This window comes from Loxodonta africana, chromosome 4 (assembly GCF_030014295.1).
Source record: "Loxodonta africana isolate mLoxAfr1 chromosome 4, mLoxAfr1.hap2, whole genome shotgun sequence".
Classification (NCBI taxonomy): Eukaryota; Metazoa; Chordata; class Mammalia; order Proboscidea; family Elephantidae; genus Loxodonta; species Loxodonta africana.
The window spans coordinates 106,520,886-106,546,240 of record NC_087345.1 but is presented as its reverse complement, the minus strand read 5'-3'; the positions used below and the strand labels follow the sequence as shown (position 1 = coordinate 106,546,240).

At 38.2% G+C, this 25,355-nt stretch overlaps 1 protein-coding gene across 1 annotated transcript; it reads left to right on the top strand.

Annotated features, from left to right (window-relative positions):
* Window positions 1-2,401: 2,401 nt before the first annotated feature.
* On the top strand, window positions 2,402-24,999 carry LOC100665379 (protein bicaudal D homolog 1). The gene is made up of 3 exons (XM_023554237.2): window positions 2,402-2,545; window positions 10,962-11,387; window positions 23,890-24,999. The coding sequence occupies exons 1-3, from the start codon at window positions 2,402-2,404 to the stop codon at window positions 24,997-24,999; spliced, it is 1,680 nt and encodes a 559-aa protein (XP_023410005.2).
* Window positions 25,000-25,355: the final 356 nt, after the last annotated feature.

Below are 25,355 nucleotides of genomic sequence, written 5' to 3'. Positions count from 1 at the left end.
GGAGCTCTGTACAGTCTAGCCAGAGAGCTTTTATGATGACAAGATACAGAATAGGTATAAATCTGATGCTGAAAGAGCCTTTGCCCTGCAGAAGTTAGAATTTATATCACTAAGTCAAATGACTTGCAAATATTCTCAGCCTTCATCCTTATCTGATGGCTGTTTATGACTGCCTGTCTTCCCACCAGAATCCACAGCTCCTACACTCCCAAGGTTTGGAACTAACAACTACTATTTAGAGACTGCAGTCTCTGACTTAGAATGACTTTTTTTATTAGCCAGAACTGAATCAGTGGGTATGGAGCTTACGGTTTTCTTTTTTTACATTAAAGATTACAGGTTTATAATTTGCTGTTCCACATAAGCATAAGCAGAACCACAGAGAGCTGTACTTAGGGTCCAAGTCAGTAGGGAAAATCACCATATTTAGACAGTGATGAGAATAAAAACCAGAGTCAAAAGGAGTTATTTGAGGTCAAGAGCTGTAGAAAGTGAAGCAAAATGAGGAGCGCTTGAAAACATACACAGGAAAATCAGGTTTTATCTTAGGAAGGGTTCTCTGTTAGGACAGAGACCTTTTAAATTGCTCATATTCTTGCAGATGTCACTACCCCCTCCTCCAAAGGTAGCTGTTGTACAGACTTGTATCACCATAGATTAGTTTTGTGTGTTTTTGAACTTCGTATATATGGAATCGTACAGCATGTAATCTTTTCACCTGGCTTCTTTCACTCAACATTATATTACTGAGATTCATCCACATTGCAATTAAAAAAAAAAAAATTTTTTTTTTTTTTAGTTTATTCATTGTCAGCCCTTCGTAATTTTATAACAAAGGCCAGTACACTATGGCCTGTGGGTCAAATGTGGTCATGATTTATTTTTTAATATACCAAGTATTGCATAAAATAAAAATGTGGTCTATGGTTTCTTCAGTACTTTCCCTCCACATTTGTCTTTGACCAGGAAACTAATGAATTCTGAGTTTAAAAAAAAAGACAAAACTTTTATATTCCTTTCCATGACTACAAATATATTAACATGTGTAAATGTATAATCGATTTTATTCTAGGTCATTATATATTCTGAATTAAAACACAGCTTATACTTGTTACACAAGTTTAGGAAAAAAGCTGAGTATTTTACTTAATTGTATTATTTGTATCCTATACCTTTGTACATAAGACCTGGTAATACATGTTTTTTTGTAAAATCTTTAAGTGATCCAAAGAAACCAAAACCAAGCCCACTGCTATTGAGTCGATTCTGACTCATAGCGACCCTATAAGACAGAGTAGAACTGCCTCATAAGCTTTCCAAGGAGCACCTGGTGAATTCGAATTGCTGACTTTGTGGCTAGCAGGCAAACGCTTAACCACTGTGCCACCAGGGCTCCTCAAGTGCCCCAGAGGACATAAAATTCACACAGGCCTCTTGTCTTTATCCCTATGGATGGTCCAATCTCTGTCCTTAGAAATAATTCCTATTGACAGTTTTGGGATATTCTTACAAATACACAAATTTATAACATTTGTGTGTGTATGTGTGCACACACGCCTGTGTGTGTACATATATGCCTCTCTTTATTTTTACCACAAATGGGATCCTGATACGCATACTAGTTTATAAGCTACTGTATATATTAATAATATATTATGGATATCTGTTCATTTTAGTATATAAAATTCCTCCTCATCTTTTTTTATTCATTTTTATAATTTTATAATGTTCCTTTCAATGGATACATGATAATTTAATTGTTCCCCTAATAGAAGACATTTAGACTGTTTCTAGTTATTTGTGTATTTATACATGGATTTATCTTTCATTTTGTTTATGTCTATGAGAATATCTTTTTAAAAAAAATTTATTGTACTTTAGATGAAGGTTTATAGATCAAACTAGTTTCTCACTAAACAGTTAGTACACATACTGTTTTATGACGTTCGTTAACCACCCCACGACGTGTCAGCTCTCTCCCTTCTTGACCTTAGGTTCTGTATTACCAGCTTTCCCGTCCCCTTCTGCCTTCTAGTCCTTGTCCCAAGGCTGGTGTGCCCCTTTACTCTTGTTTTGTTTTATGGACCTATCCAATCTTTGGCTGAAGGGTGAACCTCAGGAGTGGCTTCATTACTGAGCTGATAGGGTGTCCAGGGGACATACTATGAGAATAGCTTTAAAAAAGATTTTTGGAAGTGGAATTGCTAGGTCATGTGTATGTGCTTTTAAACTTTTGACAGATAGCATTAGATTGTCATTAAAAAATGGTTGTACCGATTTACACTCAGTGAAGTGTTTTTGTTATTACTTTTTAACTACCAAGACTTTGTCTACACTTTGTAAAATCTAGAATAAGAAAATTTAGTATTAATTATTTATTCTATTGTTTAAGAACAACGAGATGTTGGAACTACAGAGAATACGAATGAAGGATGAAATCCGAGAATATAAATTCCGGGAGGCCCGACTCCTTCAGGACTATACTGAACTGGAGGAAGAAAATATCACATTGCAGAAACTGGTGTCCACATTAAAGCAGAACCAGGTAAGGCTTCAAAAGTTCTCTTGAGGTACACTTCAGATGGATCTGCGTATTCTGACTACTAAGGTTAAATTTTGTCTTTACACTTCAGTGTTGTGGGTTGAATTGTGTCCCCCAAAAATATGTGTTGTAATTCCTAATCTCTGGTTATATTTCCATTTGGGGATAGGTTGTCTTTGTTATGTTAATGAGGCTGGATTAGTGTAGGTGTGTCTTCAGTCAATCTCTCTTTAGATATAAGAGATTAAACAAGCAAGCAAGGTAGCAGAGATGGGGAGAAATGCCAAGCCACATGAAGACTGCCCAAGAGCAGAAGCTCAGAAGAGAGAGGACCTTCCTCCAGACCCAACAGAGAAGACCTTCCCCTAGTGCCAGCACCCTAAATTCAGATTTCTAGTCTCCTTAAGTGTGAGGAAATCCTAGTGGTGTAGTGGTTAAGAGCTACGGCTGCTAACCAAAAGGTCAGCAGTTCAAATCCACCAGGTGCTCCTTGGAAACTCTATGGGGCAGCCTTACTCTGTTCTATAAGGTCACTATGAGTCAAAATTGACCCAATGGCAACAGGTTTTTTTGGTTAAACTGTGAGAAAATGAGTTTCTGTTTGTTAAAGCCACCCATTTGTAGTATTTCTGTTATAGCAGCACTAGATAACTAAGACACTCAGGAAGGAATTTGTCCACTTTTGCTGTAACTCCTTAATCTTCTCTCCACAAAAAGTTATGTGATAAAATTTCTCAACTCTTCTATTTCTATTAAAATTTAGAAGGAAATTGATAGCTATAAGTAGTATAGTTTCAATAAAACTTTACTGGTAAAAAGAAGAATTTTAGTTTATATACTTCAGTTCCGTGTTAATTTATTTTAGGAGTAAGTAAAATGTATTGGCTCAAATTTAACTTAACAATTTCACTTAGGAGCCTGGGCCTATGAACTTTTTTGTACTACAAGCTAAAGAAGTAAAGGAAGATTCTCTTCAGTCTTCCCACAACTACTTATATATTTTTTTTTTTCTTGGTAAATTGTTTTCAAATCTTAGAGGGAAACAAGTTATGAAAGTATAAACCAGTAAGAACAAAATAATAAAAAGAAGATGCCCATTTAGAGACCTGTAACCTGACTAAAAAGATTTTTTTGTTTGTTTTTTGAAGTTTTGTTATAGTGAGCCTTAGACAGCCTAAGTTTTCTGATTGATTTGCATTGTGATTTTCTATAGTGACTAGTAATAGCGCTGTTGAATCTGTAATTATAGAGTGTATTCATGAGTACAGTTCTATCAGCAGCTAGGCAAAGGCGAACTGGCTGTTCAAGTTCTTTTTAAGGAGCTTCTTCAACTACAACCTACACTCTGATCTAAATGTAATCTCTCAGTTCAGATCAACTATGGTGCTAGGCACTGTGCTGAAGTGAAGAGATACAAAAACCCATAGGGCATGAATCTTGCCCCCAGTAAACTTAGAGACCAGTCCAGATATATGTTTCTACTTCTGCTCCCTTCCCAAGTAGGGTGTCTATGTCCAAAATTATTATAGGCGTTGATATAAGGGCAAAGAGTGAGGGGGAATGGAAAAACCCGGGGGCGGGGGGCGGGGGAATCCATGCATTGACACAATTGAAATTTGATTCCTGATCCTTGCCACTTCCCCCAGCTTTGGAGTGATGGAGAATAAGAGGTCTGCTAAGGAGTGTAGGGAAACCCTGGTGGCGTAGTGCTTAAGTGCTGCAGCTGCTAACCAAGAGGATGGCAGTTCAAATCCACCAGGTGCTCCTTGGAAACTCTATGGGGCAGTTCTACTCTGTCCTATAGGGTCACTAAGAGTCGGAATCAACTCGACGGTAACGGGTTTGGGTTTTTTTGGAAGGAGTATAGAGGACAGTTTTAGGCCATTAAAAAAAAAGGTTACCAGGATATATCCCCAAGTGTTTTCACTTCATTCCTTCCCTCATAAGCGCTGAGTCACTGATACTTTGTGTGTCCTGAGGGCTGGCAGTACCATGGACATCACAGGTCTTGATTTGGCTAGGGTAACTGAGCTCACAGTAGAGGAAATGAGGATATTTTATTTTTTTCTTTTTAATGTGCTTCCCAGAAACTTGTTAAAATAAAATTCTTGGTTGGTGGTGTTTTTTTGTTTTGTTTTTTTGTTCCTGGTAAAGAACGTAGAGAACTTGGAACAAATTCACTGACATGTGAATATTTAAAGTGGCCATTACTTCTCGACTCGTACAAATCCTCACTGCTCTCTGCATGGGCAGGCACACTCTATCCTGTAGCCTACAACCAGACATCCTCCCTGTAGAGTCTTCCATGAATGTATGTGGTAGACTAATTTACTCAGGAGGTTAATTAAGGCCAGTATTAGGTATTCTTGAAAGCCTACCCAAGCATCCTGCGAGTGTTCATTTCTGTGGGAATTGGTATTATCAGTTGGACTGATTACTCTTTACAGTTTACCTGCCCCTTCTACCAGTAATTGAAACGTGGGGAACAAATGGTTAACTCAGTAAAAAATGGGGAAATTTACACATCTCTCTTATTTTTTTGGATGCAGTGTGGTAATTTTCCCCGTTAAGTGTCTGATGAGTTACTTTGAAGTCATTAGGGCCATTTTGGCTTATTCCATGACAAATGGGTACACTGTAGTGCCACAAATCTCTCCCGATTAAGGAAATACCATTTTCCCCACTACTGTTGGCCTTTATTTATAAGTTAGCATCTATTAGAAACTCTTTCTAATTAATGAAATATTATATATAATATCTTAGGTACAGATGACACAGATTGTTTTCAGGAGATGAAGATGACTGGCATTCATTCACAAAATTGGTCTGAATGTTGCTTTAGATTTGAGCTCTCTTTTCATAGTACACTCCTCTAGCCTTGTTTAATGTTTCTCAAAACAGCTAAGCTACTAACATTATTAAATGCTTAGTTCAAAGAACTAGATTTTTCCTTTCTGAAGTTTCATGTGGTTTTTAACTATTGATTGATTATTTGCAAATAATTATTGTTTAAATAGCACATATTACTCCCTATATACTATTTATTAGTTTGTTTGTTTTCCATCTCTCTTCCTAAGATATAGCACCTAGAACAGGGCCTGGCACAGAGTAGGCATTAAATAAATACTTGTTGAAAGCATGGATAAACTTTTTTCATTCTTTTAATTCACACCGCAACTTAGAAAGAAAACTTAAGTTTAAGATTAGTATAGTTAACCATAAGGAAACCCTGGTGGTGTAGTGGTTAAGTGCTACGGCTGCTAACCAAAAGGTCGGCAGTCCAAGTCCACCAGGTGCTCCTTGCAAACTCTATGGGGTAGTTCTACTCTGTCCTATAGGGTTGCTATGAGTCGGAATCGACTTGACGGCAGTGGGTTTGTGTTTGGTTTATAGTTAACCATGGAGCCATGGTGATGCAGGCTGGCTGCTAACCCAAAGACCGGCAGTTTGAACCCACCAGCCGCTCAGCAGGAGAAAGATGTGGCGATCAGCTTCTGTAAAGATTACAGCCTTGTAAATCCTATGGGACAATTCTACTCTGTCCTATAGAGTCGCCATGAGTCAGAATTGACTTGACAACAATGATGTATAGTTAACCATACCAATTTTTATTTGTGATCGCAAATATAAAATATATAGGAGCTACTATTTTGTGATCACTGTTCTGAAAGCATTTAATGTCTGAATTGATGGAAAGGACATTGGAACATGTATTTTCCCAGGGAGCCCATTAGTGTACAGAAAGAAGACACAGGAACAAACCAATCTGGGGTAGCTGGTAGTAAGGGGTTGTGAAGCTATTCCATATTTCACATAGGTAACATGGAATTGGAATTTAAAAAATATGTCTTTGTCCATATTAAAATGCCCAGTTATGCATTTTCCCCAAAGAGCAATTTATTCTCCTATGAAGCACCCATGATCTTGATAGGTGGTAATTGATAGATGACTATTGATATGAAACTCAGAAATTTCCTTCTGAATACTTTTAGAAGACAATTATTGATAATATGCTGTCATAGTCATTTAGTGCTGCTATAACAGAAATACCACAAGTGGATGCCTTTAACAAAGAGACATTTATTGTCTCATAGTCCAGTAGGCTAGAAGTCCGAATTCAGGGTGTAAGCTCCAGGGCAAGGCTTTCTCTCTTTCAGCTCTGAAAGGAAGATCCTTGTGATGCATCAGTCTTCCCTTGGTCTGGGAGCATCTCGGCACAGGAACCTCAGGTCCAAAGGATGCTCTCTGCTCCCGGTGCTGCTTTCTTGGTTGTATAAGGTCCCCATGTCTCTCTGCTCGCTTCTCTCTTTTATACCTCAAAAGAGATTGTTTTAAGACACTATCTAATCTTGCAGACCTCACCAATATAACTGCCACTAATCCATCTTATTACATCATAGTGATAGGATTTATAACACATAGGGAAATCACATCAGAAGATAAAATGATAGACAGCCATACAATTGTACAAGGGAATCATGACCTAGCCAAGTTGACAGATATTTTTGGAGGACACAATTCTATCCATGGTGTATGCCATGGATATATTTATTTTTTACTTCTTTTATTTATTCAAAGGTATATTTGGGTGAAACAATTAGTTCTTTATTATTATTATTGTAAATAATAGAAACATGTCTCTATGATTTGACTCTTTTGTGTGATTCTGTCATGGACATGATGAAATTCCAGTGGTCTTTTATGGCAGAATGCTGGTTGTCCATCAATATCCTTTGCTCACTTCTCCCAAACTATTACCCAGTTTTTAACTGGACATAAGACTACCCAGACTAAAGATGGTATTTCTTCACCTTCTTACCACTAAGTGTCATGTGGTTAGTGCTGACCAGTCGGAGATGAGGGGAAGGGATATGGGCAGCTTTGAGATATCTTATCAAAGGGAAGAGGTGTGCCCCTCACTCCATCCCTCTGCTTGGAACCTGATCAGCCACCTTAGATCATGTGGATTAGAGTAGGAATGGCAGTGCGACAAGGAATCTGGTTCCTGAATGCCCTCATGGAACAGAGGTTCCCTGGTCATTGACTGTCTACCTCCATACTGTTATGTTATGAGACAGAAACAAACTTGTGTCCTGACTAAATCACTCATATTTAGGTCTCTGTTACATCAGCCAAACCTACATCCTAACTAAACTTATATCCAAAATCGATATCCTAACCTTTTGAAGACAACCCATTGCATTGAAAATGTATGAAGACAGACAAATAGTTATATAAGATGGCCTATGAACCCTATTCTTCAGTTAAAAAAATTTTTTTTTAATATAAGTTTAAACTACACTAACAAGCAGCCATCTAAGGTGCATCAATTGGTCTCAACCCACCTGGAGCAAAGGAGAATGAAGAACACCAAAGACACAAGGTAATTATGAGCCCAAGAGACAGAAAGGGCCACATAAATCAGAGACTACATCAGCCTGAGACCAGAAGAAGTGGGTGGTGCCCAGCTACAACCAATGACTGCCCTGACAGGAAACACAACAGAGAATCCCTGATGGAGCAGGAGAGCAGTGGGATGCAGACCTCAAATTCTCATAAAAAGACCAGACTTTAATGGTCTGACCGAGACTAGAAGGACTCTGGAGGTCTTGGTCCCCAGATCTTCTGTTAGCCCAAGACAGGTACCATTCCCAAAGCTAACTCTTCAGACAGGGATTGGACTGGGCTATAAGATAGAAATGATACTGGTGAGGAGTGAGCTTCTTGGCTCCAGTAGACACACGAGACTATGTGGGCAGCTCCTGTCGGAAGGGGAGATGAGAAGGCAGAGGGGGACAGAAGCTGGCTGAATGGACACGGAGAATACAGGGTGGAGAGAAGGAATGTGCTGTCTCATTAGAGGGAGAGTAACTAGGAGCATATAGCAAGGTGTGTATAAATTTTTATATGTGAGACTGACAATTTGTAAACTTTCACTTAAAGCATAATAAAAATTTTAAAGAGTTTAAACTGATATGAATACTAAAATAAACATAAAACTGGATACATAGGTTATGTTATGCTGCTATAGCAGAAATACAAGTGGATGGCTTTAACAAAGAGGAATTTATTCTCTCACAGTTTAGGAGGCTAGAAGTCCAAATTCAGGGTGCCAGCTCTAGGGAAAGGCTTTCTGTCTTTATTGGTTCTGGGGCAAGGTTCTTGTCATCAATCTTCCCCCGGTCTAGGAGCTTCTCAGCACAGGAACCTCAGGTCCAAAGGATGTCTTCTGCTCCCAGTGCTGCTTTCTTGAGGGTGTGAAGTCCCCTTGTTGCTCTGCTCACTTCTCTCTTTTGTATCTCAAAAGAAATTGACTCAAGACACAATCTAATCTTATAGATTGAGTCCTGCCTCATTAACATAACTGCCTCTAATCTGCCTCATTAACATCACAGAGGTAGGATTTACAACACATAGGAAGATCATATCAGATGACAAAATGGTAGACAGTCATTCAATACTGCGAATCATGGCCTAGCCAAGTTAACATACACTTTTAGGGGACACAGTTCAATCCATAACAGTATCTAATATCATAATGACTTTATTATGTGACTTTTTCTAGTTTATTCTTTTCATTTGCTTTAGTTTGTTTTTTCAGCAAATGCTTATTGAAAAGCAGAATTCTGTTGAAACACTGTGAACACTGAAGCACTATGAGGGAACACTTAGTGAATCACAAGTACTTCCTCTCTCTAAAAATATTACAAGGTAGTAACAAATGGAGATTAAATATTTTATAAAAGGTGGCCTGTGGTAAGTGCCATGGAGAAGATCCCAAGGAGGCATGTCAGTTCAGAGGATAGATCCTGTTCATCTGTGGGCTTCTGTAAAAACAGCTTGGGCGCGGTATCTGACCTCTTCCAACCCGCAAGAAGGAAAGAGAACCAAGATCAACAGTGCAAGGCTGACTCCCGCGAGGTGGAGGCCAGACAAGCCTTTTCTTTATGCTATCTTTACTAATTCTGACACCAGTCATCCCTCACACAACACTCTGTACTTCTCTTCTGGCTTCGATAATTCATTGCAGTGGCCACACAGGACTCACAGACCATGATCACAATTATGGGGCTTATTAGGGAACTAACAGTTCCAATACAGGCTCAAGAACACTCAGATGCAGTTCTTCCATCAGGACAGCCTCTTCCTAACCATGCTCGCAGGCACACTTCTCCCTGGCCCTAGGCCTCTCCCCAGAAACTCTCAGCTTTCTCTCTCCATGGACCAGGAAGCCCACCATGCCATCTCCTGCTGCTCCTGTTGCTGGGTCTCTCCTGCCGCTATTTCTCACCATCTTCAGGGTTATAGCTTGTTCTCTCTTTCTTAGTCTCCTGGTTCCAAGAACTTCTCAGCACAGGGATCCTGGGTCCCAAGGATGCTCCTGGCTTTTTTTGCTTGGTTGCTGTAGGATCCTCCTCTCTGCTCTGGAATTGGCACTCTTTTAAGGCAAAACTGACCAATCCCCTTGGTAGGCCACAATTACCCTATCACACAGTCACCCAGTCACCTGGGAGGGAGTTACAAGACCATGTCTAGAAAGTTCACATGGAAGTAATCAATCCCACCGCAGCCTTAATGACCAAGAGGGTGTTTGAACTAGGCTCTTATTTGATTATAATTCAAAGGAATATTACATTGATATATATATATATAGTTATTGTTGTTGGCGAAACCCTGGTGGCATAGTGGTTAAGATCTACGGCTGCTAACCAAAAGGTTGGCTGTTCGAATCCACCGGGCACTCCTTAGAAACCATGTGGGGCAGTTCTGCTGTGTCCTATAGGGTTTCTATGAGTCACAATCTACTCAGTGGCAATGGGTTTTGTTTTTGGTTTTATTGTTATTGGATAATTTGTAACTTTTCTTCCAGACTCTTTCCTTAAGCACATAAATCATTTTTGGCTTTCTCATCTTACTGCCAAACATTTTGTTGAGGTTATGTTCTTATTGTGATCTTTTAACTAATTTATCTCTGTATATAAAAATTTCCTCATTATTATAATGAAATAAAACAAAATTAATAGTTACAATAAAATCTTTTCTTAGGTTATGAATATTCTGAATGAATTATTGCAAAAATATTCCTGATTTATTAGGCAAACAGTGCCCCCTTGTGACCACTGAACCCCATAAGAGAAATACTAAAACAAGAGATGATTCCTTTTTCATCTCTACTAAGAATTGAATTTTATGTACTACAGTTTGAAAAAAGGTGATTTTTCCATGTTAAATGCTTATTTTTTCTAAAGAAACCATCCTGTGTTATGCCAAGACTACGTGATATGCTTTTTTTATGATTTATTTTTAGACTAATGTACCAATTTTTTAAATTATTATTAGGTCCACTACGGTGTTTAATGGCAGCTTTGTAAGACCCAAATTTTAGTTTTATGAATCTTCTTTATCCTATCTGATTCAGGTTGAATACGAAGGCTTAAAGCATGAGATTAAGCGATTTGAGGAGGAAACAGTGCTGCTGAATAGCCAGCTGGAAGATGCCATCCGGTTGAAGGAGATCGCTGAGCACCAGCTGGAAGAGGCCCTTGAGACCTTAAAAAATGAAAGGGAGCAAAAGAACAACCTGCGGAAGGAGCTCTCCCAGTACATCACCCTCAATGATAACCATATCAGCATCTCAGTCGATGGACTCAAGTTTGCTGAGGATGGGAGTGAACCCAACAATGACGACAAGATGAATGGGCACATCCATGGGCCTCTTGTGAAACTGAATGGAGATTATCGGACTCCCACCTTAAGGAAAGGAGAGTCCCTGCACCCTGTCTCTGACTTATTCAGTGAGCTCAACATTACAGAAATACAGAAGCTGAAGCAGCAACTTATGCAGGTAAGAACTTTGTTTAGGGCTGCTGCAGTCAACAGTGAATTTCATGTAGGTCCCATGTAGTGTGTTATGGGGATTTCATATTCTCCTATTTTAGTTTCAGATTGTTTTTTAAAATATTGCTTCTTTAACTGGCAACTTTGAAAGTACAATATTTTAAACAGACGTGGCAGGGTTATTCAAGAGAAATCTCTCATTTGCATTGCTTTAAGAAATGAATCTCTTAGACACATAATTAGATCCGGTTCAATCTGATGGGAGAAAAGACAGCCTCTTAAGGCTTTCCTGGCTAACAAAAGAATCCAAAAGCTTTATATACAAGTGAAATGACAGAAAACGCACATTTCTATTACAAGCAACTGCATGCATAGCTCCAAGATTAATAGTCACATTTCACAGGAATACTTTAAGCTTTAAAAGACATGGGAGTTTCCTATATACAAACAGCCAGGACACGATTATAATTAAAAATACAGTATGCAAGGCCTTAAATTTTTAGCATCTTCAAATCAGACGTCTTGTGAAGAGCCCGAGGCTTTAACCCTATCTCATTGTGAAACGGTTTTCTAGTTCAGAGTCTTGCCTCCCTGCCATACCTTAATCAAGGGCTTGATGAAAATGTCTCAGGAAGAGCATCACCGCCATCACCATCACCTGGGGGTTTATTAGTAATACAAATTATTGGGCCCCATACCAGATCTGGAAACCCTGTTGGTATCGTGGTTAAGAGCTACTTCTGCTAACCAAAGGGTCGGCAGTTCGAATTCACCAGGTGCTCCCTGGAAACCCTGTGGGGCAGCTCTACTCTGTGCTATAGGATCGCTATGAGTCGCAATTAACTCGACAGCAATGGATTTGTTTTTTTTTTAATACCAGATCTACTGAACCAGGATTCTCTGGTTTAACGAGCTTGTTAGGTGAGTAAGTTTGAGGCCTAATCTTCAGTCTGTTAACTCTCAAAGTTCTTCATGCGTAGCTCATAAATAGAGGCTCTTAGACTTTGACAGTCACTTTTATTTATGGCAGATATGGCTCATAATGGGTTGCTATGAGTCAGAATCGACTCCACGGCGACAGGTTTGGTTTTTTTTTTTGGTTTTATATGTAACATATACCACAAATATTGTAATAGCCCAGTGGGGTCAGGTGTGGCACCCAATAATCAAATAATATTAGCATTTCTTTAGTGAATTGTATGAGTATTCATTAAAAAAAAAAGGAAAAAATAAGGACTATAAATGGCTTCACCTCAGTCACATGCGGTTTTGCTGCCCAGTGAGTTTAGGGCTGTCTGAATATTGCCACCAAGTGAGTTATGATCAAACTTTTGTTTAGAGCCTTTTGGATTTTGAAACTGTGCTGTCATGGGTGCAGCAGTTGCCCTCCTTTGGGCAGCTCTCTATTTTGCATACCTCAGCTTATAGCATCGGCAGACTTTGGAGGCGACGCTTTGTATTCTCATAGCTTTCTTGTCTCTTAGGATTTGGCCAGAATCCAAAACACTGCATCTGGGAGAAAGCTGTGTACCTTCAAATCCAGTGCCTGCCTTTAGTTACTGTTGGCGGTTTGTGAAGAGGGAGAGGGCGCAGGCAGGAGCACAATGTGCAGCTTTTAAGATCTTCCTTGTGATGAAGGAACCTTTTGAAAATAGCCTGCTGGCCCTTTCTTACCTTAGAAGGATTTATGCATATGAATCATGTTTTCTCATCTGAGGGTATTTAGCTAACCTGATTCAAGAAAAAAAAAAAAAATCCTATGTTCCTGCCTTGAGTATCAGGACTCGTGGATCAGTTGCTTTACTTTTGTGAGGCCCATTCATAGTTATAGGGCAGGTAATAAATTAGCCCCACAACTAGTCTCTATGATGCCTTTGTTGGAGCTGGTGGGGGGGGGGGTTCCCCTTCCTCTAGGTACCATACTGTCATCTGCTGGGAAATTGTAATAATAAATATAAAAATCTGCAACTAACCAAACCCTTTGCCATCAAGTCGATTCCAAATCATAGCGACCCTATAGGACAGAGTAGAACTGCCCCATAGGATTTCCAGGGAGCAGCTGGTGGATTTGAACTGCCAACATTTTGGTCAGCAGCCAAGCTCTTAACCAGTGTGCCACCAATTTAAATAGTGCTTCCTGGTATACAACCTGCATAGGCATATATTGTTATATCTCTTTTGTGGAGTGTTGTGAAGACCAAATAGGATAGTGCATATAAAGCTATGTATAAGTTATAAAACGTTACAAGGTATTATTATTGTACTAGAACCTGCCATCAATTTTTGAAGTGCCAAAAAGGTCACCACTTTTCTTTCAGTTAAAATATAAACCATAGAAAGTATAGGAAGAGGCAAGTGATGGTAAGACTGTATCTAAATTAAAAAACTAGTTGCCATCGAGTTGACGCTGATTCACAGTGACCCCATGTGTGTCAGAGTAGAACTGCACTCCATAGGATTTCTATGGCAGATTTTTTGGAAGTAAATCTCAGGCCTTTCTTCCACAGTGCCTCTGGCTTGGTTAGCAGTGCCAACCTTTCAGTCAGTAGTCAAATGCAAACTGTTTGGCCACCCAGGGACCTAAATTTAGGGGTGCTTTTTTCTTTTTTTTTTTCCTGGAGCAAATATTTTTCTGAATTATTTTTTTTCCTAGATTATGGAATAAATTATAGTCATATTTAAATTTAGCCAGTCATCCTAGCTTTTACTTAACACAGAAGCATACACACACACAAAAAAAGAAACACAGCAAGAGAACATATTTAATTCATCTAAGAATCCCTGTACATGTGACAATAGACCTTAATAGAGAACAGCTCAATTAGTGTCGTCCTTTATTGCCTGAGAAGAATTTCTCTGAGCATTATTAGATAAATTATTTTGGCTCTTGGTGCCCTTAAGACTTGCTTATTTCAAATAGATTATAGTTTACATTTTCCAGTGATAGTCAAGCCCTTTAATTATTTTTATTAGAATGAAAATAAGTAGAGTCTGTCTGAGAAAAACTAAATTATTTAATCTATTTAAAGGAGTCCTTTATGCTTGTGCTAAAATTTCTGCCTTCAATAAATATCTTCTGTTTAACTTCCCATCTACATAGAGTCAAACTAAGCAGGACAAAACTCTTTGGAAAAAATAAATATATATATATATATATATTTTAGTATCAAACTGGCTATATAATTTCACATGTAGTATGAAGAAAAAAACTAATGTTTCTAAAAAACTGAAATTAATTTGTTATGTCCTCATGGATGTGGAAGAAATAAAGATTCATGTGTTTGGGTCTACTTCATTAAGGACAATTTTAATTTTTACTATAACAATGGTAAGTGGTCAATTTGCTATATGTCCTATTAAAGTTCAAAGCACTTTATATTATCTCTGCTTAACAAAGATTCACAGAGTATTTGTAAGGTGAAATTCATTAAAACAAGACGAATCAGCTCCTAGTTCTTAAAACTTAAGGTAGCAAATAGTTTCCTAGTACAAAGTTGACAATTTAAATGATGAAGGTATTACCAAAAAAAAAAAAAAAACCTGTTGCCGTGGAGTCAGTTCCAACTCATAGTTAAATATTACATTTATAAGCTTTGTAAAAAGAAAGAAAAGAAACAAAACCCATTGCCAACAAATCAGTTCCGACTCAGGGCAACCGCATGTGCTACAGAATAGAACTACTCCATAGGACTTTTTGGGTGTAATCTTTATAGAAGCAGATCACCAAGCCTTTCTTCTGCAGCACCCCTGGGTGGATTTGAACTGCCAACCTTTATGTTAGTAGTCAAGCAAAAACCATTTGCACCACTCAGAGACCTTAGTATGATGTTAACTTTGGGCTTTTCATAGATGACCTTTATTGGGTTGAGGAAGTTTCCTTCTATTCCTATTCTATTACTAGATGGTTGAGTGTTTATATCATGAACCCGTTGCTGTAGAGTCGATTCTGACTCGTAGCGACCCTATAGGACAGGGTAGAACCATCCCATAGGGTTTTCAAGGAATGACTGGTAGATTCGAACTGCCAGCCTTTTGGTTAGCATCTGAACGCTTAACCACTGTGCCACCAGGGCTTCTTATGTCATGAAAGAGTAGTGAATTTTGTCAAATGCTTTTTCTGCATATATTGAGATGATTATGTGGGTTTTTTTTTTTTTTTGTCCTGTATTCTAAATATTATGGTGTATTACATTTATTGATTTTTGGAGGTTAAACCAACATTGTATTCCTGGTATAAATCCCACTGATCATCTTGTCTAATCCTTCTTACATGTTGCTGAATTTGGTTTGCTAGTATTTTGTTGAGTATTTTTGTGTCTATATTCATGAGATGTTGGTATGTAGTTTTCATTTCTTATAATGTCTTTGGTTTTAGTATCAGAGTAATACTAGTCTCCTACAATGAGCTGGGAAGGGCCCTTCTTCTGTCTTTTTGAGTCTTTATCCAACTGACTGACGTGTGTTTGTGTGTGGGTGTGTGTAGAGAGAGGCAGAGAAAAAGAGAGAGTCGAAAGAGAAGGAGAGAGAAAGAGTTTTCTTCTCACCACATTCTTCAAAACATATGCCCTTCTTTTCTAACAGCTAGATTCCCTCACCCAGGGGTTTCTGTGACCATTTTTCAGAGTACTCCTTTGTCAGGGCACAGGCACACACTGGCAAAGTTGCTTCACTTCAGAGAAGGATAAACTATTGCTGAGTCCTATTTTTACTTATTAATATCCTATGTTTACAGTTAGGAATCACACCAATCATTCAGGTTTCAAATTGAGAGCCAGATGACCAGAATAAAGACTTTATAGACATGCATAGCTTATAAAACAGCTATAATTTCTTTTACTGTAGAAGCTCCAATATGAATATATAAGTTCTGATTAACTTTTTGTTGTTGCTGTTGTTATTCCTTCACAAAACGATCCAGCAGCTCTCAATACATGTAAATGTTTTTATTTAAAAGGCAAAAACTCAGTGTAATAAAAAATAATTCCTACAGGACATAACAGCAACAATAATAGTAGTTACCATATTTTGTACACTTGCACTGAGCTTGGCACTAGACTAAACAGTTTAAAAATTCTGCATTCAGATTTTCTGGCCAAACAACTAGCCTTACTGTGAAAAATAAAACTCCCAGTTCCAGATAACAGGTGAAGGCTATAGGAAGAGAAAACGAGGCAACTATTCTTAGGCACTATAGAACGATTGTTCGATAATTTCTGAATTCGGCTGGATCACCTTTCTTGGGAATAGGCATAAATACGGATCTCTTCCAGCCAGTTGGCCAGGTCACTGTCTTCCAAATTTCTTGGCATAGACGAGCAAGCCCTTCCAGCGCTGCATTCATTTGTTGAAACATCTCAATTGGCATTCCGTCAATTCCTGGAGCCTTGTTTTTTGCCAATGCGTTCAGTGCAGCTTGGACTTCTTCCTTTAGTACCACCTGTTCCTGATCATATGCTACCTCCTGAAATGGTTGAACGTTGACCAGTTCTTTTTGGTATAGTGACTCTGTGTATTCCTTCCATCTTCTTTTGATGCTTCTTGCGTCATTATCATTAATATTACACACAAGATCACTCGAAAGTGGCTACAGCAGTACATCAACACGGAACTGTCATAAATTCAAGCCAGATTCAGGAGAGGACGTGGAACCAGGAAAATCATTGCTGACTTCAGATGGATCCTTGCTGAAAGCAGAGAATACCAGAAAGATGTTTACTTGTGTTTTATTGACTATGCAAATGCATTCGACTGTGTGGATCATAATAAATTATGGATAACATTGCAAAGAATGGGAATTCCACAACAGTTAATTGTGCTCATGACGAACCTTTACATAGATCAAGAGGCAGTTGTTTGGACGGAACAAGGGGATATTGATTGGTTTAAAGTCAGGAAAGATGTGCACCAGGGTTGTATTCTTTCACCATACCTATTCAATCTGTATGCTGAGCAAATAATCCAAGAAACTGGACTCTATGAAAAAGAACTGAGCATCAGGATTGGAGGAAGACTCATTAACAACCTACCTTATGCAGATGACAGAATCTTGCTCACTGAAAGTGAAAAGGACTTGAAGCCCTTACTGATGAAGATCACAGACCACAGCCTTCAGTATAGATTACACCTCAACATAAAGAAAACAAAAATCCTCTCAACTGGACCAAAGCAACATCATGATAAATGGAGAAAAGATCAAGTTGTCAAGGATTTCATTTTACTTGGACACACGATCAACACCCATGGAAGCAGCAGTCAAGAAATCAAAAGATGCTTTGCATTGGGCAAATCTGCTGCAAAAAATTTCTTTGAAGTGTTGAAAAGCAAAGATGTCACCTTGGAGATTAAGGTGTGCCTGACCCAAGCCATGGTGTTCTCAATCGCCGTATATGCATGCAAAAGCTGGATGATGAATAAAGAAGACTGAAGAATTGACACCTTTGAATTGTGGTGTTGGTGAAGAATATTGAATATACCATGGACTGCCAAAAGAACAAACAAATCTGTCTTGGAAGAAGTACAACCAGAATGCTCCTTAGAAGCAAAAATGGCAAGACTACGTTTTACATACTTTGGAGATGTTACAAGGAGATACCAGTCCCTGGAGAAGGGCTTCATGGTGGTAAAGTAAAGGGTTAGTGAAAAAGAGGAAGACCCTCAATGAGATGGACTGACACAGTGGTTATAACAATGGGCTCAAGCATAACAATTATGAGGATGGCACAGGACCAGGCAGCATCTTGTTCTGTTGTACATAGGGTTGCTCTGAGTCAGAACTGACTCACTGGCACCTAACAACAACAATGCAAAACGATTGTAATTAATGCAGCAAATCTCTTTTGAATAAATTCTTCACAAATGGAGATTAGTGACACTTAACATATATGGTAATTTTAATCTTAAATGCTTTGCATCTATTAATTCAAAGAGCAATGAGTTTTAAATAGTTTAAGCACCTGCTCTCTGAAGTCTGAATACAATTTGAAGCACTCTAAGCCTGGATATAGGGTCACTTTGAGCAGAATTGCCTCTAGGGGAATGGATTTAAGCCTGGATAGCTGAGTAAAAATGTAACAGTGAGGTGTCACAAAATTATCTGTAATTTAGTAGTCTTTCTCTTATTTGTTTATTTATTTTTGCATTTCGTCAGATCATCCTAAATTGGGTGTGTGTCTGTGTCTGTGTACCTATACATACACACACATGTATATAAAATTTGGATACCACTTCCTATTCAATTGATTTTATTAGACATTTATTGTATAGAGCCATACAGTTTATGGAGCACATACACATGAAAAAGGCAATACTCTATTTCCTATTTGTTGGATATTCTATCATAAAGAAACCTGGTAGACTTTTTCTTTTAAGCTTAGAAAATATTTATGTTAAATCTGAATTTGCAACTAGAGTACAGGTTGAAAACTCTTCTAAAGGAATTACCTCATTCAGCCTAACACTGTTGATTCTACAACAAGCTTGAGACACATTCTGTATACTTTGATCCAGTTTTATTTTATGGAAATAGAAACATTTTTTATAAAATTTTTTTATCCAAAGATTATTTTATACAAATAGAAGCAGATTCATCTGTGATCATATATCCCAATCAAATGGTATTTAGAGTTTTTAGAGCAATTTCACTAAATTTTCAAAGGAAAAAAAAAAACAGAAAACACTTTAATATTAATTTTTATTAAAATTGTATATAATGCCAGTAGTTGGAAAATTAGCAATTTTTCCATATACTTTATAAAAAATACAAATGACTTGGCTATTCATTGACTACCATACAACATAATTACCTGGTTTTTCACTAGGTAAAATTGTTGCTCAATAATCTGAGTAAATAAACTCAATTTCAGCTATAGAGATACAATCCGTTATATGTAATGAAGACCCAGCCAAGAGGATTTGTATTCAGATCCACCCTGATTCTGAAATAAATGAGTAGCTTTTGTACATACAGGTACAAATATGTGAAAACATATATGTCTGTATTGTAAAAGCATTGGTGGTAAGAATTGGGTCAGAGCTAACAATGTGTTAACAACAGGTACCATTACTATGCCTTGAGTTCTGAATTCATTATCTCCTTTAATCAGCAAAATGTCCATATGAGGGAGACATTATCAAGCTCATTTTATAGATAAAGAACCTGAAGCTTGTGCAGAATCACATAGCTAAGTGTCGGTGCTGCGATTTGACCATGAAGTCATAAAGCTGTTTTATTTAGAAAACATTAGTGGTTATTTATACAATGAATTCCTATAGCCGGTTTTATTTTATGAAGATAGTTTTTATGATCTTGTTTTAAAATGTCCTGTCAGAGAAAGTGTGTTTTTTTAAGTTCTGGAAAGAAAATACTCACATGGGTCCTTCTAATATCCCAGATTTAGGGTGGCATTTAAATCTAGGACTGTTGCTTGAAACATATCTAAGTATGCAATAGCCTACAATTTGGGGTGGGGTGGGCTGGGGCTGATGGGATGAATTTTGGGCTGGTTACTTTTTTCGAACCAGCTGTCTTAGTCATCCAGTGCTGCTATAAGAGAAATACCACAAGCGGATGGCTTTAACAAAGAAAAATTTATTCTCCCATAGTCTAGTAGAATAGAAGTCCAAATTCAGGGCATCAGCTCCAGGGGAAGGCTTTCTCTCTCTGTCGGCTCTGGAGGAAGGGAAGGTCCTTGTCATCAGCCTTCCTGAGGTGGAGGAGCTTCTCAGGCGCAGGGACCACGGATCCAAAAGACACGCTCTGCTCCCAGTGCTGCTTTGTTGGTGGTATGAGGTCCCCCCTGCATCCCTGCTTCCTCCCTCTCCTTTTCTGTCTTATAAGATAAAAGGCGGTACAGACCATACCCCAGGGAAACTCCCCTTACTTACAATGGAACAGGGATGTAACCTGAACAAGGGTTATATCCCACCCTAATCCTCCTTAACATAATTCAATCTTGCCTCATTAACCATAGGCAGAGATTAGAATTTACAACATATCACACAACAAAATGGTAAGACAATCACACAATACTGGGAATCATGGCCCAGCCAAATTGATACACATATTTTGGGGGGACACAATTTAGTCCATGACACCAGCCAGATTTTTCTGAACACTGAATGTTTTGCCTATTTAAAAAGAGGGAGAACAGAGAACTTTCCAGATCAAGTTTTATGAATATTCTATCTTCAGATGTAATCGTGGCTTCAGATACCCTGAGTTACTTGACTGTTTCTTTTGGGAAAGCTGTGTGTTGTTTATATTAACATACTTAGCTTGAAATCTCTAAGGCCAACGCTGCTTCTTGGGCTGAGGTAAATATATTAATACAAATTACCTGGAACTTGGCTTTCTACAACATCTATGTCTCAAACACCATAGCAGGGAAGGGAGGAGTTAAACTAATTAACAAGGTACTTCATATAGGCCATAGTGCATTGCTCAAAAATATATTGTAAATAGGATTATCTAAAGATCAGTATTATTTTCTCATGGATTTTGTATTTCCGACATATATGTCTTCAAACACTATGGTATAAAATCAAAGCTACAACTCAAAAGCCTCTAGACAATAATTTTAAATAACAAAACTATATTTTCAGTTCTAATACACATGATCATACTTTACAGGCAGTCCTTACTTTGCACAGTAGTGTAGAACTATGAAAATGACTGTGCAAACTGAACTCATGGAAAATAATCTTAATAATTAATGGGAAGAATTACAGTTGTGTTGTGTCCCTTAAAGTCTTTTGTCAGAACATTCAAAACTCTCTTACTGTTAGTTATAAAAGTACAGGGAAATTTTAAAAATTGTAAAACTACTGATTTACTACACAATCATTTAAAACATTAGAAACCTTGGGATTTAAACTGCTTTATTTCTTTGTAAAAAGCTTATCAAGTGTAGTTGAACTTGTCTTCATGTTGTATAACTTACTATACGGAGTGAACATCTTTTCTAGGTGTTAGCAAATTATACTCCTTCCTGAGTTTGGACCGGCCCCCAACATTTTATCCTTTGTGTTTTCAAAATCTTGGAATAACTCCGAGAATATCTTTAATGTGACAGCTTCACTTCCTCTAGGACATCTTCATCCTTTTAGTCACAACCATCTTCTTATTTCTGTCTGTAAGTGGAGTCTCTCGGTAGTACAAATGGTTAACATACTTGGCTGTTAGCTAACCAAAAGGCTGGAGGTTCAAGTCCACCCAGAGCACCTCAAAATTAGCCATTAAAAAACCTATGGAGCACAGTTCTACTCTGACACACATGGGGTCACTATGAGTTGCAATCCACTTGATGGCAAGTGGTTTATATCTGTAAGTTCACCTTCACTGAGTTCCTTTGACTGCATATCTGAGTCTCTCAAATGCCACTTTCTCATCATTCCTACCATCTGCTATTTAATTTGATTCAAATTTCACTTCCAGCGTTATCACTGTTTCTTTGCTGCACTTTCATCTTTTTTGGCCAATTTCCTCTTACAGTCACTCATTTCGTGAAATATTATGTTGGTTTATCACTGGGAGACAAGAAAGCAACACAAGCATACACTTTGCTGTGTGAACTGAATAACAGATACACAGTGACCAATCAACAACAGACTTTGAAAGAAGTCATGTGATTGGTCATTGATCATGATGGTATTACATAGTGATCTGTAGACTGAAGAGCTAGCAGCAGTTTGTACTTTATGCTTTAAAAAAAAAATGCTTTACTCACAGTTAATATGCCTGGTAACTGAAATTTGAGCCAAATTTTGGGAAAACTGGTGTTTTAATTGGAGCCCTGGTGGTGCAGTGGTTAAGCACTTGGCTGCTCACTAGAAGGTCAGCAGTTTGAAACCAACAGCTGCTTCATAGGAGGAAGATGTAGCAGTCTGCTTACATAAAGATGATAGCCTTAGAAACCCTATGGGGAAGTTCTACTCTGTCCTATAGGGTCACTGTAAGTCAGAATCAACTCAACAGCAATGGGTTTGGTTTGGGTGGGTTTGGTGTTTTAACTGAACTATGTTAACTGAAATTTATGCATATTGTAACCTTGCCAGGTGAGGACTGTCTATACATGATAATTTTATGAAGGACCTCAAGAACTACAAAGGATCATAAACATGCTATTCTTCTGTTATATATACATACACATATGTATATATACACACATATATATTCCCAATATGCTGGTTAAAATAAATATTACTAAACATGATAATCTTATTTGCTTCCTAGGAATTTAGAAGAGTTTGGATAGATTTAATGTATAATCTAGGAAAGTTTGAAAGTTTGAATTTATACCTTCCTTTAAATATTTTTTTTATTTAGATGTAAAGACTTTTAGATCTAAAGACATTGAACATCAATCCATTATCCTTAAAGCAAATTTCATGATGGTTTATTAAAAATTGAATATATAAAGAAGAAGAAAGAAAAGAAAGAGCAGGTACAGGAGGATATGAACAGGATGATAGCTTTTATTTAATGCTTTTAAACTGTAAACAGTATAGTTTGTTTATGGAAAAGTATTTTCATTATAAATATTTTACAACTTCTAATTCGTAATAGTGATTACCCATATGGAATCAGAGAAAAGGTTTTTTAAAATTCTCAGATTATGTATTTTATGTAGATGCCTGAATATTTGTCAATATACAATAATATTTGCCACCTGTACAATAATTAAAGTGTCATGTTACTCAAATTAATTGATAATTTAAAAAATTCCTGGTTTGGACTGAAGAAATTGAAAGATTTATTAATTGTTCTTTTAACTTTAAAGAGCTAGATTCTATGATTTTTATATTGAAAATTATCCAAGTGAGTACACGTCTATTTTGGGCATTAAATATTTATTGTTAAGGGGATGGTTAAGGTATTTGGCATTATTCATTAAGTTAAAGCCTTAGGTTTTAAATCTGATTTTGGGTTGTGCTCTGGGAAGAAAATGATGATTCATAAGCACATAGAGACAGTCACTTGTCCCACTTGAACTAAGGATCAGATGTCCTCTACCCATTGCCATTGAGTCGATTTCAACTCATAGTGACCCTATAGGACAGCGTAGAACTGCCCCATAGAGTTTCCAAGGAGTGCCTGGTGGATTTGAACTGCTGACCTTTTTAGTTAGCAACTGTAGGACTTAACTACTGTGCCACCAGGGTTTCCTACAACCCCCAAAATAAAACCAATGCCAAATGCTGTGCTTATCTCTTGAAGTCATATTATGTTTTCCCAAGGTGCAAAAAGATAAAAGTAAGGTTGTTGATTAACATTCAAATTTCATAAGTTCATATGTGTATGGTGCATAGGAGTGTGAATAGGTAATCTATGCAGACCAATTCTTTTATACTATATATTTTTATATTGACTCACCAGTATCTCTAAAATAAGGTTGCATTACTAAAGTGCATTGAATATACTCCAATTTAATTTGAAATGATGGGAACATTGGCCCTGCTGCAGTTGTTTAAGTTGCGTTAAGTCATTCACTGACTTTCTTTTGCCTTTGCAGGTAGAGCGGGAAAAGGCCATTCTTCTGGCCAACCTTCAGGAGTCACAGACACAGCTGGAACACACCAAGGGGGCGCTGACGGAGCAGCATGAACGGGTGCATCGGCTAACAGAGCACGTCAATGCCATGAGAGGCCTGCAGAGCAGCAAAGAACTCAAGGACCTGGACGGGGAGAAGGGCCGGGACTCAGGGGAGGAGGCCCATGACTATGAGGTGGACATTAATGGGTTAGAGATCCTTGAGTGCAAGTACAGGGTGGCAGTAACTGAGGTGATAGATTTGAAAGCTGAAATTAAGGCCTTAAAGGAGAAATACAATAAATCTGTAGAAAACTATACTGATGAGAAGGCCAAGTATGAGAGTAAGATCCAAATGTATGATGAGCAGGTGACAAGCCTTGAGAAGACCACCAAAGAGAGTGGTGAGAAGATGGTGCACATGGAGAAGGAGTTGCAAAGGATGACCAGTATAGCCAACGAAAATCACAATACCCTTAATACAGCTCAGGATGAGTTAGTGACATTTAGTGAGGAGCTAGCTCAGCTTTACCACCATGTTTGTCTGTGTAATAATGAAACTCCAAACAGAGTTATGCTGGACTACTACAGGCAAAGCAGAGTCACCCGCAGTGGCAGTCTGAAAGGGCCCGATGATCCCAGGGGACTTTTGTCTCCACGGTTAGCCAGGCGGGGTGTGTCATCCCCAGTAGAAACAAGGCCCTCATCTGAACCAGCTTCAAAAGAAAACACAGAGGCCAGCAAAGAACCAAGTCCAACTAAGACTCCCACAGTCTCTCCTGTTATTACTGCCCCACCGTCATCTCCAGTACTGGATACCAGTGACATCCGCAAAGAGCCAATGAATATCTACAACCTTAATGCCATAATCCGGGACCAAATCAAGCATCTGCAGAAAGCTGTGGACCGGTCCTTGCAACTGTCCCGCCAAAGAGCAGCGGCACGGGAGCTGGCCCCCATGATCGATAAAGACAAGGAAGCCTTAATGGAAGAGATCCTCAAGCTAAAGTCCCTGCTGAGCACCAAACGAGAGCAGATTGCCACGTTGAGGGCAGTATTGAAAGCCAACAAACAGGTAATCTCACTCAACTGACAAAGAATGCTAGTGAAATGCTCTCTTAGCTAATATATTCCTTGATTTTGTTGAGTATCCACTGTCAACAGAATGAGAGTTCAGATTCCTGATCAGTGGAGGAATAAAACAAACTACATCCACAGTGCTAGTCAGAACTTAACTTATTTTAAGCTAGGTGGAGGTTGTTGTTGTTGGGTGCCATCAATTTAGTTCTGACTCATAGTGACCCCATGTGTGCAGAGTAGAACTGCCCCCATAGGGTTTTCTAGGCTGTAATCTTTACAGAAGCAGATGGCCAGGTCTTTCTCCCATGGAGCCATTGGGTGGGTTCGAACCACCAACCCTTTAGTTAGCAGCCAGGCTCTTAATCGTTC

Coding starts and splice junctions, on each gene's coding strand:
- LOC100665379 (XM_023554237.2), top strand. CDS start 2,402: ATGTTGGAACTACAGAGAATACGAATGAAGGATGAAATCCGAGAATAT. Junction 2,546..10,961: donor CCACATTAAAGCAGAACCAG/GTAAGGCTTCAA, acceptor TATCTGATTCAG/GTTGAATACGAAGGCTTAAA. Junction 11,388..23,889: donor TGAAGCAGCAACTTATGCAG/GTAAGAACTTTG, acceptor TTGCCTTTGCAG/GTAGAGCGGGAAAAGGCCAT.